Source organism: Microplitis mediator, chromosome 3 (genome assembly GCF_029852145.1).
Source record: "Microplitis mediator isolate UGA2020A chromosome 3, iyMicMedi2.1, whole genome shotgun sequence".
Classification (NCBI taxonomy): domain Eukaryota; kingdom Metazoa; phylum Arthropoda; class Insecta; order Hymenoptera; family Braconidae; genus Microplitis; species Microplitis mediator.
The window spans coordinates 4,384,628-4,402,652 of NC_079971.1; the positions used below are offsets into that span (position 1 = coordinate 4,384,628).

The window sequence follows — 18,025 nt, forward strand, 5'->3', positions numbered from 1 at the left end:
AAAGTAATAATAAATAATTGAATCCTGTAAAGAAAAATTCTTACTGGTAATAAATGAGCAAAGAGTGAAGGGATCACCAGTGAATCCCTGTTGGCAAGAGCACGAGGGTTGATGTCTTGTGACCTGGCAAAGGGCATTGATGCCACAAGAACCAGGACAAGGGTCTCTGCATCTCTGGTTGATGCAGGCTAACTGGGTAGGGCATTCACTGTTGACCCGACACTCTGGTCGACAGTTGGGTGGTGAACCAACGAAATTTGGTAAGCAACTGCAAGAGGGCGAATTGTTGGAAACAGTACACTGGGCGTTGGATCCACAGGGCGAGGGGCTGCATGGGTTGGTAACTGGTTCATCGGGTTCTTCTACAGGAAAAAAAAAATTTACTTAATACCTAGTGATTTATATCGTCAGGCAATGAGACTGTTGCTAATTCTGGGACTTACTCATAGGAGAACAGTAAGCAAACGGATCACCGGAGTATCTCTGCGGACAACTGCATATAGGATTGTGATTTCTGACAGCACAGAGGGCATTTTGTCCACAGGATCCAGGACAAGGGTCTTGGCACCGCTGGTTGATGCATGCGCGACTTTGCTCACAGTCAGAGCTTACGATACACTCGGGCCGACAGCTCGGTGGGTTGCCAAAGAACCCTGGGAGACATGAGCACGAAGCCTGCTCTCCAAAGCTCTTGCATACGCTATTTGGTCCGCATGGTGAAGGTTCACATGGATTACCAGTTGGCCCTAGGGTAGATAATAAATCAGTCGTGGTCGAGATTTATCAAGGGATCCAGGGTTGCTTAGATTATCATCATTACAAACTTACGTTGGACAGGTTGACAAAGAGTGAAAGGATCGCCTTCATAATTAGCAATACAACTGCACATAGGAATATGATTGACGACATTGCACTCGGCATTGCGACCACATATTCCAGGGCAGGGGTCAACACATTTATTGTTACTGCAAGCCTTGTTGAAGAGACAATCTGAGTTCTGTACACATTCAGGTCGACAACCGAAATAAGGATCTCCGTGATACTCTGATAGACATGTACAGATACCGTCACGGCATCGGGTGTTTGGTCCGCAGGGTGAAGGGTCACATGGGTCATTAGGTGCCGAGGGTTCAGCTGCAAGAATTCGATTATTAAGTATCAAGTATAGTGGCAATTTAAGTAAAGAAGGTGGCTTAAATGTGGGAGCTTACGTGGTAAAATTTGTAAGGTACAGGAAGTGAATGGATCTCCAGTATATCCTGCAGGGCAGGTACACACTGGAGTATGATTAACGACATTACACTGGGCTCGAGTACCACAAGACCCTGGACAAGGATCTTGACACTTTTCTCTGATACATGCTTGGTCACGGTTACAATCGGTATTTATTGAACACTCTGGTCGACAGTTTGGTGGGAAACCGACGTAGTTCTGGAGACATGAGCACGCTGGGTAGCCTCCATTGTCTTGGCACATTGAGAAAGGACCGCAGGGTGACGGAACACATGGGCTTGCTGGTTTAATTGATTCGTCGGGTTCTAAAAATTATTAACATTTTTTTTTATTTAATTCTGTTGGTCCGGGAACGATAAATGACATCGGGAAGGGACTTACGTGGCATATCAAAGCATTTAACGAAAGGATCTCCAGTTTGTCCAGGTCTACAGCTGCAAATAGGACTATGGTTTCTTGTTTCACATCTGGCGTCAACGCCGCAGACACCTGGGCAGGGGTCAGAGCATTTTTGGTTGATGCACGCGAGAGATGTGGAGCATTCGGTACTGGATATGCACTCGGGTCGACATCCAGGTGGATTGCCGATGTAATTGGGCAGGCATGAGCAACTAGCACGATTGTTAAGAGTTCGGCACTGACTGTTGGGTCCACAAGGTGAGGGATTGCATGGATCGGTTACTTCTGTTGCTGTGGAGGAAATAAATCTTAAGTATTATGATAATTAATAAATGGAAAGTTATTGAGATGACTTGAGGTTCTTACGAATTTGCTCAGCGGGTCGGCAGTACTGGAAGGGATCTCCAGTGTATCCAGTTAGACATGAACAAGTTGGTAAGTGATTTACAACCTGGCACATGGCGTTCTGGCCACAAGTACCAGGACACGGGTTTGTACATTTAGATCTGACGCAAGCACGATCTGCAGAACAGTCGCTGTCAACAACGCACTCGGGTCTACAGCCTTCGTAGGGATTTCCAAAGAAGTCTGGGGCACAGGAACAGGATGCTGTATTGTAAGTTTCGCGGCAAATTGCATTAGCACCGCAGGGTGATGGCACACAGGGATTTTGCTGAGGCTGAGGCGAGGGAGTTGCTGAAAAAAAAATTATCCATTGATCAGAGATCAGTAATTTGTGATAACGCGAGTTCTGAAAGATTTTAATAATTTTCGTCATCGTCAGGTTGACTTACCAGGCATAAGATTACATTGAGAAAATGGATCTCCAGTGAATCCTGAGACACATGAACACATGGGAGTGTGACTGACTGTAGCGCAATTAGTGTTGGATCCACAGGAGCCTGGGCACGGGTCGCGACACTTTTGATTTATACACGCGAGGTGGGAAGAACACTCGCTATTGCTGACACACTCGGGCCTGCAATTCGGTGGACTGCCGATGAATTCTTGACTGCAGGAACACGAGGGACTGTTGTTGATGACGCGACATTGAGAGTTAGGTCCACAAGGTGATGGCTGACAGGGATCTATCGTAGGTTCTGGATCTTTAGGTGTCTGTGAGCAGCGGACGAATGGATCTCCAGTGAATCCAGCAGGACAACTGCACACGGGATTGTGATTTATAACGAGACACTCGGCGCTGAGTCCACAAGTACCTGGACAAGGATCTATGCACTTTTGATTATTACACGCGCGATTGCGTGGACAATCTGCGCTGACAACGCACTCGGGTCTGCATGAAGGTGGTGTTCCAAGGAAACCTGGGACGCAACTGCATACCGCTAGACTGTTGACAGTCTGGCAGTGACTGTTGGATCCACAAGGCGATGGGTTGCATGGATCTTGAACCGGCGAGTCTTGGACTACTGAACACTGAATGAAGGCATTGCCTGACATACCAACTGGACAGCTACACATAGGCAAGTGGTTTACTACATTACACTCAGCGTTCATTCCACAAACGCCTGAACAAGGGTCGCGGCATTTCTGATTGATGCAGGCTTGAGTACGAGAACAGTCTTCGTTGACAACACACTCGGGTCTACAGCCAACGTAAGGGTCTCCCTGGTACTCGGGAAGACATGAGCACTGTCCGTTGCGACACTGAGCGTTGGGACCACACGGCGATGGATTGCAAGGATCTTCAGGAACTGCAGGAACTGGTGGCGGAGCTGGAGAACATCTGGTGAATGGATCTCCAGTGAATCCTTCAGGACATGTGCAAACTGGTGTGTGATTGACGACATTGCACTGGGCGTAGAGTCCACATGATCCTGGACAAGGATCTCGGCACTTTTCTCTCATGCAGGCTTTGTCGCTGGTACAGTCCGGGTTGATAGTACACTCTGGTCGGCAGTTTGGAGGCGAGCCTATGTAATTATTGACACATGCACACGATGGAGTGTCACCAATAGCTCGACACACTGAATTGGGTCCACAAGGTGACGGATTGCATGGATCTGTTGGCTGGAAATCTGGGACAATAACAGCGAAACACTGGACGAAGGGATCTCCAGTTGTTCCAGTTTTACAACTACATATTGGACTATGATTAATTACTCTACATTGAGCATTGGCACCACAGGTACCAGGACAAGGATCTTTGCACTTTTGATTTACACAAGCGAGACTAGCTGCACACTCAGAGCTTATCGTACACTCAGGACGGCAGTTTGGTGGGCTTCCAATGAATTGAGCTTCACATGAACAGATTGCTTGGCCATTGTTGACCTGGCAACGACTGTTTGGTCCACAAGGTGAAGGACTGCACGGATCATCATTAACAACAGGATCTTTTTCTGGCTGGAACTGGTTACACCAGCTGAACGGATTGCCAGTATACCCTGGGTTACATGTACAAGAAGGCAAATGCGAGACTACTTGACAATTGGCATTCTGTCCACATGTTCCTGGACATGGATCTTGACATTTAGATCTTATGCATGCTAAGTTTGCTGGGCAGTCCGTGTTGACAGTACACTCGGGTCTACATCCTTGGTAAGGGTTTCCAATGTAATCTTGCATACAGCTGCAAGATCCGGCACCGTTTTGTTCCCGACAGATGGCATTCGAACCGCAGGGTGATGGCACACAAGGCTGACGTGATGATTCTGGCTGCTGAGGCGGGATCGTGGCACATTGAACAAACGGATCACCAGTAAATCCATTCATACAGCTGCAAGTTGGTGTATGATTGATAACAAAGCATTCGGCATTCTGCCCACATGATCCGCGACAGGGGTCTTGGCATTTCCTGTTGATACAAGCTTGATGACTAGGACATTCTCCATTGCTGGCACACTCTGGACGACAGTTTGGAGGCGATCCAAGATATTCTGGCAAGCATGAGCAAGAAGGCGAATCATTGATAACTTGACACTGAGCATTAGCTCCGCATGGAGACGGTTGGCAAGGATTTTGCGTATCTGCAGGTCTTTCTTGCACGGGAGTACATCTGATGAATGGATCTCCAGTGAAAGAAGAAGGACAACTGCATATAGGATTATGATTGACTACTTGACAACGCGCTGACACTCCACAAGATCCAGGACAGGGGTCAAGACATTTTTGATTTACACAGGCTTCGTTCAGAGGACACTCGCTGTTGCTGACACACTCTGGTCTACATGCTGGTGGATGACCAATGAATCCTAGAACACAGGAACATACGGCTTGGCCATTTGTCTGCTGGCAACGACTATTAGGACCACAAGGTGACGGATCACATGGATTGGTCACTGTTGGCTCGATGGCAGTGATGCAGTTAGCGAACGCATTTCCAGTTGTTCCAGCAGGACAACTGCACATCGGAATGTGCTGGACTACGTTGCATTCAGCGTTAGCACCGCAGACTCCTGGACATGGATCAGCGCACTTATTACGGATACATGCTTTGTTTGATGGACAATCTGGATTCTGGACGCACTCTGGTCGACATCCGTAGTAAGGGTCTCCGTGATATTCTGGTAGACATGTACAGATACCGTCGCGGCATTGAGTGTTTGCTCCGCAAGGAGAAGGATCACATGGATTTGCTGGTACGACGTCTTGAACAGGTTGTTTGAATGTACAACTGGTGAATGGGTCACCTGTGAATCCTTCAGGACATGTGCAAATTGGCGTATGGTTTATTACGCTGCACTGAGCGTCTATTCCACATGAACCTGGGCATGGATCTCGGCACTTGAAGCGAAGACAAGCGAGATTGCTGACACATTCTGAGTTGATGGTACACTCTGGTCGACAGTTTGGTGGCGAGCCGACGTAAGAAGCTTCGCAAGAACATGACGGAATGCCTCCGACATCGCGGCACATTGAAAAAGGCCCACAGGGTGATGGAAGACATGGATTAGTTGATGGTTTGCTTTCAGGAGCAACTGGTGCGTCGAAACATTTTACAAATGGGTCTCCAGTTAGTCCGGCATTACAGCTACAGAATGGACTGTGATTGATGACATTACATTTGGCATTGACACCGCATATTCCAGGACATGGGTCCACGCACTTATTGTTGATACATGCGCGGTTTAGAGGACACTCTGAGCTGACTGAGCACTCGGGACGACAGTAAGGCGGCGTCCCGACGAACGTCGGAGAGCATGAACAGATTGCCTGGCCGTTATTTTCACGACATTGACTGTTAGGTCCGCATGGAGATGGATCACACGGTCTAGTGACATCTGGAGTTGGTGGGTCTTGCACAACGCTGCAGAATCTGAATGGATCTCCACTATAACCTGTCTGGCATGTACAAGACGGCCGATGGTCGACTACCTGGCAAATGGCATTCTGTCCACAAGTTCCTGGACATGGATTCTGACATTTTGATCTAATACATGCACGGTCTGATGTACAATCTGAGTTGACGGTACACTCAGGTCTGCAGCCTTCATAAGGATTGCCAATATAATCTTGTTGACAAGAGCAAGCACCTGCTCCATTTTGTTCTCGACAGACGGCGTTGCTGCCACATGGCGAAGGAACACACGGCGTTGCTTGGACTCCAGGTAGCGGATCCATTTGCTTTATTGAACACTGAGTGAATGGATCACCAGTAAATCCTGGCATGCAGACACACATAGGTGTATGACTGATGACACGACATTCTGCGTTGGCTCCACAAGATCCAGGGCATGGGTCCCGACATTTCTGATTAATACAGGCCAAGTTGGTTGAACACTCGCTGTTACTTACGCACTCTGGTCTACAGTTCGGTGGAATGCCAGTGAATTCTGGCAGACAAGAGCACGAGGGTGAGTTGTTGATCACTTGACAAAAAGCATTAGGACCACATGGTGATGGCTGGCATGGATTCTTGGGTACTTCTGGTTCTTGAGGAATCGGCGTACACATTACGAATGGATCTCCAGTTAAATCAGCAAGACAACTACATATTGGATTATGATTTACGACGTTACACTGCGCACGAATGCCGCAAGTACCTGGGCATGGATCTATACACTTTTGATTACTGCAAGCCATGTTTGCAGCGCAGTCCGAACTGATGACACACTCTGGACGACAATTTGGTGGCGCACCTAGGTATCCAGGTATACAAGAACAAACCGCCTGGTTGTTTATCTTACGACACTGACTGTTGGATCCGCAAGGCGATGGGTTGCATGGATCAGTTTCTTGAGGCGTTTGTACAGGTGAGCAGCTTACGAAAGCATTACCTGCCATTCCTGAAGGACATGTGCAGACTGGAACGTGATTTACAACACTGCAGAGCGCATTCTGTCCGCAAGTTCCAGCACAAGGATCCCGACACTTATTTCTGATGCAAGCTCTGTCTCTCGGACAGTCTGGATTCAAAACACATTCTGGTCTACAGCCTGCGTAAGGATCGCCGCGGAATTCAGGTAAGCACACACACTGATCATTGATGCACTGAGTATTGGATCCACATCGACTGCAAGGCGACGGCTTTTGTTCTGGTGGTGTCTGAAGTCTTGGTGAGCAACGAGTAAATGGATCACCAGTGAACCCTTCAGGACAAGTACAAATTGGTGTATGATTAACTACCGAACACGTCGCGCCGACTCCACAAGATCCTGGACATGGATCACGGCATTTAGATTGCAGACAAGCTTGATTACTTGAGCAGTCTGGATTTATTACACACTCGGGTCGGCAGTTTGGTGGAGATCCATTGAATCCGGAGAGACAAGCGCACGAGGCCTGGCCATTGATGTCACGGCACTCTGAATTAGGTCCACATGGTGAAGGCACACAAGGATTGACGTACGTCGGCTGGTTTGGCATAGGAATAGGTGTCATCATTTCGAAACAATTTACGAAAGGATCTCCGGTATATCCAGCTTGACATGAGCAAATCGGACTGTGATTGATGGTCTCACATCTTGTGTTGAATCCACAAGTACCTGGGCAAGGATCTGCGCACTTTCTGTTGACACAAGCGCGATTTGTTGGACACTCTGAACTTCCTGTACACTCAGGTCGACATCCAGGTGGACTGCCGATGTATTCAGGTAAGCAAGTGCACACCGGCTGACTATTAATTACTCGGCATTGACTGTTAGGTCCACAAGGAGATGGACTGCAAGGGTCCTTGGTGCTTGGCTGCTCGTCCTGGAGGACGTTGCAGTAGCTAAATGGATCGCCAGTGTATCCTTGGAAGCAGGAACACTGCGGCAGATGATACATCACTCGGCACTCGGCATTCATACCACAAGTACCTGGACAAGGATCCCGACACTTGGATCTGATGCAAGCCATGTTCGATGCGCAGTCTGAATTTACGAGACACTCAGGTCTGCAGCCTTCGTAAGGATTTCCTGTGTACTCTGGCAAACATGAACAAGATCCAGCGCCGTTTTGCTCTTTGCAAACTGCATTAGGTCCACACGGTGATGGAGTACAAGGACTTTCTGGTACTGCTGATGGTGGGGTTTGTTGTAAAAGACACTGAGTGAATGGATCACCAGTGAATCCTGTCATGCAGACGCACATCGGTGTGTGACTAACGACATGACAATCTGCGCTAGCTCCACAAGATCCAATGCAAGGGTCTTTACATTTCTGATTGATACAAGCCAAGTTTGATGGACACTCGCTGTTGCTTACACACTCAGGTCGACAGTTTGGTGGCGAACCAGTAAATTCTGCGAGACATGAACATGATGGAGAATTGTTAACCACTTGGCACTGTGCATTAGGTCCACACGGAGACGGTTGACATGGATTCTGAGTTACTGGAGTATCTTCTTGGACTGGAGTACATCTGATGAACGGATCTCCAGAAAACCTTGGCAGACAGCTGCATATTGGATTGTGGTTGATAACTTGACATGTTGCTCCAACTCCACAAGTACCTTGACATGGATCGCGACACTTTTGGTTAAAGCAGGCTTCATTAGGTGGGCAATCCGTGCTAACGATACACTCAGGCCTACATGTTGGCGGACTTCCTAAGTATCCACGAATACATGAGCAAACTGCCTGGCCATTGATGACTCTACACTCACTATTGGCTCCACAAGGCGATGGACTACAAGGATTAGTCGGCACTGAAGCCTGGATTGGCAGACACTGACTAAATGCATTACCAGTCATTCCCTGAGGGCAGCTGCACATTGGCACGTGATTTATGACAGCGCAGTTAGCATTGGTAGCACAAGCTCCTGGACAAGGGTCCCGACATTTATTTCTCCAGCACGCGCGGTCTCGTGGACAGTCTGAATTAAGTACACACTCAGGTCGACATCCAGTGTAAGGATTTCCTTGGAATTCAGGCAGACATGTGCACTGGCCGTCATTGCACTCAGCGTTAGTTCCACATGGTGACGGATTACATTTGTCTAGCGGCTCGTTAGGTTGGCTAACCGGCTGCACATTACAACTAGTAAACGGATCTCCAGTAAATCCTTCAGGACATGTACAAATTGGTATGTGATTCGAAACAGCGCACATTGCACTGAACCCACACGATCCTGGACAAGGGTCCCGACATTTTTCGTTGATGCAAGCTTCGTTACTCGGACACTCCGAATTGATAGAACATTCAGGCCTACAGTTAGGAGGTTGGCCTACGTAGCCTTCCTGGCATGTACAAGCTGGTGATCCACCGATATTACGACAGTAAGAGAAACTTCCACAAGGTGAGGGCGCACATGGGTCTCTGGGTACATCATTAACTGACTCAGTTGCTAAAAGGTAAAAGGTAACAGGTGAGAGGGTGGTACGGGTTTTAGATAATTTGAAGTATTAAATAAAAAATAATAAATATAATTATGGGTTGAATGCTTACGTGGTGGTATGAGAGTACATCGGGTGAATGGGTCACCGCTGTATCCCGACATACAACTGCAAATTGGACTGTGGTTAACGACGACACACTTGGTATTAAGTCCACAGGGTGCGGGACATGGGTTCTCGCATTTTTGGTTGATGCAAGCCAGCTGGGAGGGACATTCGGAGGAGGCGACACACTCGGGACGGCATCCTGGTGGGCTACCAATGTAGTTTGGCAAACAAGTACATACTGCTTGTCCATTATTCACCCGGCATTGGCTATTGGGTCCACAGGGTGATGGGTTACAAGGTTCTCTTGGTCTATCGACGTCTATGGCTGTGGAAAAATTAATTACATGGTAATGAGGTATTTGGGTTTCTGGGTAATATCTGTAATTAAATGGTATCAATAAGACTTACGATTGGCCTGTAACAGGGTGCAGTAAGTAAACGGGTCACCAGTGAACGCTGGACGACAGGTACAAGAGGGTGAGTGATTGATAGCAATGCACTCGGCATTCTGGCCACAAGCACCGGGACAAGGGTCACGGCACTTGGATCTAGAGCAACTCTGGTAGGACGGGCAGTCGGAGTCAATAACACACTCGGGTCTACAGCCTTCGTATGGATTGCCGATGTAGTCAACCAGACAGGAGCATGAACCCGCGCCGTTGGACTCTTTGCAGACGGCGTTGGCACCGCAGGGCGAGGGTACACAGGGCGATTGTGAGTTTTCGGGCGTTTGTGTTGCTAAAAAGAGTTTACAAGGTTGAGTATGGTTGGGTAAGCGAGTAAGCTTATAAGGATTAGCGTTTTTATGGGATTTAGGTATTATTTTAATTGCATGCTTACATGAAACTGGCTGACAACCGGTAAAAGGGTCACCAGTTTGCCCCGCTAGACAAACACACATCGGAGTATGACTAACTACTCGACATTGAGTATTGACGCCACAAGAACCTGGACAAGGGTCTCGACACTTTCGATTGACACACGCCTCATTGCTGGGACACTCTGAGTTGCTTATGCACTCGGGACGGCAGTTGGGTGGCGAGCCTATGAATTCAGATAGGCAGGAACAAGACGGGGAATCGTTAATAACACGACACTCGGCATTCATGCCGCAAGGCGATGGTTGGCAGGGATTTTCTGGTGGCGAAGCTGGGATGTTTTCTGTATGTAAATTTTCTTAACTTAGTATTTATAATATATAGATATAACTTACAACTTAAATTACGATAATTTTTTTTTCTTACGGATTAACATGCAACGAGTGAATGGATCTCCAGTAAAACCATCACGGCACGAGCAAATGGGGTTGTGATTTATGACCTGGCACTGCGCTTCTAAGCCGCAAGTGCCAGGACAAGGATCACGACACCGTTGATTAGTACACGCCTCGTTTCGAGGACAATCAGAACTGACTAGACACTGAGGACGACATGTGGGCGGGCTTCCTAAGTATTCTGGTGCACAGGTACAGACGGACTGACCGTTTACTGGACGGCAAATGCTGTTAGGACCACAGGGTGAGGGACTACATGGTCTTGTTTGTGTTGGAACTACGGTATAATAAATATCTTAATTAATAATAATAGTGATAATGATGATGATGATTGAAAAAATTGTCTGGCTAAAGAAATATGTGTACCTTGGACTGGTTGACAAGATACTAGAGCATTGCCAGCCATTCCGGCAAGACAAGTACACATGGGAATGTGATTAAAAACATTACACTGTGCGTTTTGCCCACAAGTGCCAGGACACGGGTCCACGCACTTGTTTCGCACGCAAGCTCTATCTGGGGAACAGTCATTATTTAAAACACACTCGGGTCTACAGCCGTAATTAGCGTCACCGAAGTAATTGGGCAAACATGAGCAGACACCGTTGCTACACTGAGCATTGGGGCCACACGGTGATGGATTGCAGGGATCAGTGACAGCGGTTTCGGTTGCTTGTTGGTAAAAGCACCCGGTAAAGGGATCACCAGTGTAGCTTTCTATACATGAGCAAACTGGAACGTGATTGTAAACTGTGCACATGGCATTCTGTCCACAAGAACCGGGACAGGGATCCCGACATTTTTCATTCATGCAAGCGCGATCGCTTGAACATTCCGAATTTATAACACACTCGGGACGACAGTTTGGTGGACTGCCGCTGAATCCTGTTGAACACGAGCAAGCTGGACTGCCGTTAGCATTCCTGCACTGGGAGTTGGGTCCACATGGTGATGGGAAACATGGATCTCTTGGTACATCACTCATTGTTGATTCTACAATAATTTTATAGTTAATTTATTTGGAAAAAGAAAAGTCAATTATCTGAAATATTTAAGTCTTACGTGGAACAGGGAAGCAAACAGTGAATGGGTCTCCAGTAAATCCAACATTACATGAACATATAGGACTATGATTAACAACTCTACAGGTGGATTGTCTTCCGCAAGGTGCAGGACAAGGATCAACACATTTCTGACTAACGCAAGCGCGATTTAAAGCGCAATCAGAACTAGTCGTACACTCAGGTCGACATCCAGGTGGGCTACCATTGTACCCTGGTAAACAAGAACAAACAGCTTGGCCATTTGTTTCGCGACATTGGCTATAAGGTCCGCAAGGTGAAGGTCTACATGCACTTCCTTTATTTTCCACTTCTAAAAAGTATTTAGTCTTTAGTCTCTGATAAATTTTTTAAATTAAACAATTAAGTTGAACAACTTAACAACTGAATTACCTGTTTGTAAAATAATATTACAGTATCTAAAAGGATCTCCAGTATATCTTTCAATGCACGAGCATGTAGGCAAGTGATTAATAACTTGACAAAGAGCATTCTGTCCACAAGTACCAGGACAGGGGTCTCTACATTTCGAATTAATGCACGCGAGATTCGCTGCACAGTCTGAATTTAGTACACACTCAGGTCTACATCCTTCGTAAGGGTTACCAATGTATCCAGGGAAGCATGAACATGCCCCAGCATTCTGTTGGACTCGACACTCAGCATTAGAACCGCAAGGAGATGGAGAGCAAGGGTTCGTTACAATCGGTTCATCAACTAAAATAATTTACTTATTAATTTCTAATCCTCCGTCTAATTAATTAAGTTATCTTACATTGCGCTGGAGTGCATTGAGTAAAAGGATCACCAGTGAATCCGGTCGTACAGACACACATCGGCGTATGACTGACAACTCGGCATTCAGCACTGGTTCCACAAGAACCAGGACATGGATCCCGACATTTCTGATTAATACATGCGAGATGATTAGAACATTCACTGTTGCTAATACACTCAGGTCGACAATTTGGCGGAGTACCAGTAAATTGAGGCAGACAGGAACAAGAAGGCGAGTCATTAATTACCCGGCACTCGGCATTCGGGCCACAAGGTGATGGCTGGCATGGATTAACTGGCACTGGTGGTCTTTCAGCTTTAGAAAAATTATTTTCCTCTGTATTATTAAGTTCTAGTGATCACATAAAGGGAGCATTAAATTTTGTTGAGGCTTACGAATAGTCTGGCATTGAATAAACGGATCTCCGGTCATCAATGAAGGGCAACTGCATATGGGATTATGATTTATAACATTACAAGTTGCTTGGAGCCCACAAGTACCTAGACATGGATCTCTACATTTCTGATTACTACAAGCTTCATTCAAAGGACAATCTGATGAAACAGCACACTCTGGTCTACAACTCGGCGGACTTCCAATGTAGCCAGTGAGACATGAGCAGGTTGCATGGCCGTTACTTTGACGGCATCTGCTGTTCGGGCCACAAGGCGACGGGTTGCATGGATCAGTTACTTGAGGCGCTAAAATTACAATCATCAGTTGAGGCCATCAGCAATCGACTATCTTCCAACTGGATCTCACTAAGTAATTTAAAATTCATACCACTAGCAGGAGAACAAATAACGAATGCATTTCCTGACATTCCCGCGGGACAGCTACACATCGGGATGTGATTGAAAACGTTACAGACAGCACTTTGGCCACAAGTTCCTAGACAAGGATCTCGGCATTTGTTTTTAACGCAAGCTAAATTTCTTGAACAGTCATCGTTTAGAACACACTCGGGTCTACAGCCAATCGTTGGGTCTCCAAAGTATTCGGGAAGACAAGAGCACTGACCATTGTCGCATCTAGTATTCGGCCCGCAAGGTGACGGGTTACATGGGTCAGTATTAACAGGAGCAACTAAAATAAATTCAATTAAGATCCTGATCCTGTTCTAAATGTGTAAAGTTTTACAATTAATAACTTTCAACTTACTTTCAACTGGCTTAGGTCGACATTCAGAGAAAGGATCACCGGTGAATCCTTCCCGACATGTACAGATCGGAGTATGATTAATAACAACACACTCTGCGTTAAAGCCACAGGATCCAGGACAAGGATCCATACAGCGTTCACGCATGCAGGCTTTAATGCTGGTACACTCTTGATTTATGGTACACTCTGGTCGACAATTGGGCGGTGATCCCATGTAATTAGGTTGGCAAGAACACGAGGGAGTGGTGCCAATAGGACGGCATATAGAGTTTGCTCCGCAAGGTGAAGGTACACAGGGATCACGATTTTCAGGTACTGAAGTCACGGTAGCTGTTGGTTTTCAATAAATTAAGGATTTGGAAAGAGTTAAGTTTTTTTTCTGGTTAATTAAGTTTACCTTCAATGAAGAAACAACGTGTGAATGGATCTCCAGTATATCCAGGTCGACAATTACAAATGGGACTGTGATTAATAACCCGACAGAGTGCATTTTGACCACAGGAATTAGGACAAGGGTCCACGCACTTCTGATTAATACACGCGCGGTTCGAAGGACATTCTGAGGACACTAGACACTCGGGGCGACAGTTTGGAGGTGCGCCGAGGTAGGTAGGAAGACATGAACAGACAGCTTGGTTGTTGATATTTCTACACTGGCTATTGGGGCCACATGGTGATGGACTACAAGGTTCTCTTGCTGTTTCTGCTGCTGTATTGTTTAAATAAATAAGTTTAAATTCACTGTAAAAATAAAAATAGTGGACAGTGGGTAGTAGATTGCTTACTGATTAAAGGAACAGGTGAGCAGTATCGCGAAGGATCGCCAGTGAATCCCGATAAACAAGTGCAAGTTGGCGAATGATTGATAACTTGACACATAGAATTTTGTCCACAGGCACCAGGACATGGATCCACACACTTTGACCGCGTGCAAGCCATGCTAGGAGCACAGTCTGAGTTGACGATGCACTCAGGTCTACAGCCTTCGTAAGGATTGCCTAGATAGTCTGGTAAACATGAACAGGAACCAGCTGAACCAGATGCTTTACAAACTGCATTAGCGCCGCAAGGTGTTGGCGTGCAAGGAGCAACTGGTTCAGATGCGAGGACTAGTGAGCACTGAGTAAATGGATCTCCAGTGTAGCCCGAGTCGCAATGACACATTGGAGTATGCGAGAAAACACGACACATTGCATTGGAGCCACATGATCCAGGACACGGGTCCCGACATTTCTGGTTAATGCATGCGAGTTTGCTGTCACACTCGCTGTTGCTAACGCACTCGGGCCGACAGTTGGGTGGAGAACCCGTGAATTGAGGTAGACAGGAGCATGAAGGGGAGTCATTGAAGACTTGGCACTGGGCGTTCGGTCCACAGGGCGAGGGCTGGCATGGATTCGTTTGTACTGGAGGTCTTTCAGCTAAAATAAATTTTCAGGTTTACATATTTGATAAATAATCTGATGTCTTCATCAAGATTTGATGCTTACGAATGGGTGTACACTGAACAAATGGATCTCCAGTGAATCTATCGCGGCAACTACATATTGGATTGTGATTGATTACTTGACACTGAGCAGCTAGTCCACAAGTTCCTTGACAAGGATCGCGACATTTTTGATTCGAACAAGCTTCATTGGGCGAACAATCTGTACTGACAATACACTCAGGTCTACATGTCGGCGGGCTGCCTAAGTAGCCGTCGATACAAGTGCAGACCGGTTGGTTATTAACTTCACGGCAACGGCTATTAGGACCACAGGGTGAAGGTGTACAGGGCTGAGTTACGACTGGATCTATTTAATATTTTCAGTAATTAAAGAATGACCTAGTGATTTAAGTGGTAAGTAATAAATAAACAAGTACCTCTTATAGGTTCGCAATTAAAGAAAGCGTTTCCTGACATTCCTGAAGGACAAGTACACATAGGAATATGATTATAAACATTACAGGCGGCATTTTGCCCACAAGTTCCTGGACAGGGATCTTTGCATTTGTTGCGAATGCAAGCACGGTCTTGAGGGCAGTCTGTGTTGAGAACACACTCGGGTCTACATCCGAAGTACGGGTCTCCTTGGTATTCAGGTAAACAGGTACAGACTCCTTGCTGGCATTGAGCATTTGATCCACAAGGTGAGGGGTTACATGGGTCTTTAGGTATTGGATCCACTAAGATAGAGAGAGATAGAAAGATAAAGTATAGTTACAGTTAAAGTTAAATAGTTTAAGAAAAAATAAAAGAAAAAGAAGTCTTACTTTGTGGCTGGATAACACAATTGCTGAATGGGTCACCAGTAAATCCTTCGGGACAAGTACAAATGGGCGTATGGTTAACAACCTCACAACGCGCTTGTATGCCGCAGGATCCAGGACAAGGATCGCGGCACTTTGAACGCATGCAAGCTTGATTGGTAGGGCAATCGGCGCTTATTGTACATTCAGGTCTGCAGTTGGGTGGAGAACCGACGTAAGAAGGCAAACATGAGCAAGAGGGTCCATTAGAGTCGCGGCAGACGGAGTTGGGTCCACATGGTGATGGCACACACGGATTCTGGGTTTCAACTGGACTTGGGGCTGTAAATATTTATTTTTTTATCTGCCACCTGTTAGTATTAACCAGGTCGATTGATGGGCTGAAAAAAATAATAACTTACGTGGAGCAGTAAAACATGAAGTGAATGGGTCACCAGTGAATCCATTTCTGCAGGAACAAATAGGACTGTGGTTCAAAACAATGCAATCAGTATTTCTTCCACATGGTTTTGGGCATGGGTTAACACATTTTCTGTTAACACAGGCGCGGTTGCGAGGACACTCTGAGCTGATAGTGCACTCGGGTCGGCAACCAGGTGGAGTACCGATGTATTCAGACAGACAGGAACAGACTGCCTGGTTATTGATAACCCGACACTGGCTGTTAGGTCCACAAGGACTGGGTGAGCAAAGTTCGGTAATTGATGGCTGAATTATCAAAGGCGCAGGGCTGCAGTACCGGAACGGATCACCAGAGAAACCTATCGCACAGGTACAGGAGGCCAGATGGTTTATTGTCTGACACTGGGCATTGGGGCCACAGGTACCAGGACACGGGTCTTGACATTTAGTCCGGATGCATGCGCGATTCGTGGGACAGTCGGAGTTAATAACACATTCAGGTCTGCAGCCTTCGTAAGGGTCACCGAAGTAATCAGGCAGACATGAGCAGGATCCAATGCCGTTTTGTTCACGACACACTGCATTGGTGCCGCAGGGTGACGGTGAGCAGGGTCTTCTCATCTCCATCGGGGGCTCTAGAGGGAAATCTTTTTAACTTAATACTAATTTATCTTTGGGTTATGGTTAACTGTTACGGCATTTAGTGACATGAGAGCTTACTCAAGTTAAGCATGTGCTACATTTATTATTAATTTTTATTTGCGGGTGAATGCTTGTGGGTGAATTGGGTCAGTTTTAATGTATAATATGACGATGGTAAGCTTTATTTTGCTAACGATTAATTAATTGCGTCTTAAATTATATAAAATTTGCAAAGGCTGGTCTTTAGGTCAAGGGTCTAGGTCTAACATCTAGGGTCAAGGGTCTAAGGTCTAGGTTTTAAAGGGCTTTGGTTTTGAGTTAATCACTACTAATATCTTTGGCAGGGATTTGTGAGCCTTTGGTTAGAGGCTTCGCCACCATTTCAGGTTTTTTTTTTGGGCATTTGATTAATCGCTTATAGGCGTGTGTCATCAAAGTGTTGAGGATATCTAATATATATTTTATCCTCGCGATGATCAGCTGCATCATTTGTGTCGTTAGTCAATAAAAGCGACACTTAGCGTCTATTAAAAAGCTCTTACCTGATCTCAATGACAGCAAAGTCATAAAGATTGAGATTAAAAACTAAATTTAATACCACAACCATCAGCCATGCAGTACCCTAGTGAAATAGCGCACTTACCCTTAGGAGCAGGAATACAGTTGCTGAATGGATCGCCAGTGAATCCTTCAGGACACGCGCACACTGCGTGATGATTAACTACCGAACAACTTGCGCCGATACCACAGAGACCCGCGCACGGGTCGCGGCATTTCTGTTGGATACAAGCGAGATGTGAAGCACATTCTGGATTTATTGTGCACTCGGGTCGACAGTTTGGTGGCACACCGATGTAGTTTTGAGCACAAGAACATGCTGGACTCTCACCGCGGACATTGCACTCGGAATTAGGACCGCAAGGTGATGGCTGACAAGGATCAACTGGTTCCTTAGGTATCTCCACTGTAGACAAATAATTAATTAATTATAATAAA

At 46.3% G+C, this 18,025-nt stretch overlaps 1 protein-coding gene across 3 annotated transcripts in view; it reads right to left on the reverse strand.

Moving 5' to 3' along the window:
* The window catches only part of LOC130666009 (uncharacterized), a 70,919-nt gene that overhangs the window by 9,319 nt on the left and 43,575 nt on the right, over window positions 1-18,025 (reverse strand). For 2 of the 3 annotated variants that reach the window (XM_057466639.1, XM_057466641.1), the window contains 25 exons: window positions 17,673-17,993; window positions 16,387-17,022; window positions 15,989-16,306; window positions 15,599-15,901; window positions 15,223-15,528; window positions 14,518-15,153; window positions 14,130-14,441; window positions 13,733-14,062; window positions 13,355-13,657; window positions 12,967-13,272; window positions 12,569-12,886; window positions 12,187-12,510; window positions 11,795-12,106; window positions 11,099-11,725; window positions 10,704-11,009; window positions 10,300-10,620; window positions 9,868-10,197; window positions 9,464-9,784; window positions 2,427-9,362; window positions 1,999-2,328; window positions 1,615-1,923; window positions 1,212-1,538; window positions 829-1,134; window positions 444-746; window positions 45-362 (listed from right to left, as the gene is read on the reverse strand). In XM_057466639.1, coding sequence (XP_057322622.1) covers window positions 45-362; window positions 444-746; window positions 829-1,134; window positions 1,212-1,538; window positions 1,615-1,923; window positions 1,999-2,328; window positions 2,427-9,362; window positions 9,464-9,784; window positions 9,868-10,197; window positions 10,300-10,620; window positions 10,704-11,009; window positions 11,099-11,725; window positions 11,795-12,106; window positions 12,187-12,510; window positions 12,569-12,886; window positions 12,967-13,272; window positions 13,355-13,657; window positions 13,733-14,062; window positions 14,130-14,441; window positions 14,518-15,153; window positions 15,223-15,528; window positions 15,599-15,901; window positions 15,989-16,306; window positions 16,387-17,022; window positions 17,673-17,993 — 15,459 coding nt within the window. The remainder of the gene's footprint in view (window positions 1-44; window positions 363-443; window positions 747-828; window positions 1,135-1,211; window positions 1,539-1,614; window positions 1,924-1,998; window positions 2,329-2,426; window positions 9,363-9,463; window positions 9,785-9,867; window positions 10,198-10,299; window positions 10,621-10,703; window positions 11,010-11,098; window positions 11,726-11,794; window positions 12,107-12,186; window positions 12,511-12,568; window positions 12,887-12,966; window positions 13,273-13,354; window positions 13,658-13,732; window positions 14,063-14,129; window positions 14,442-14,517; window positions 15,154-15,222; window positions 15,529-15,598; window positions 15,902-15,988; window positions 16,307-16,386; window positions 17,023-17,672; window positions 17,994-18,025) is intronic. The other variant, XM_057466642.1, reaches the window with a different exon arrangement.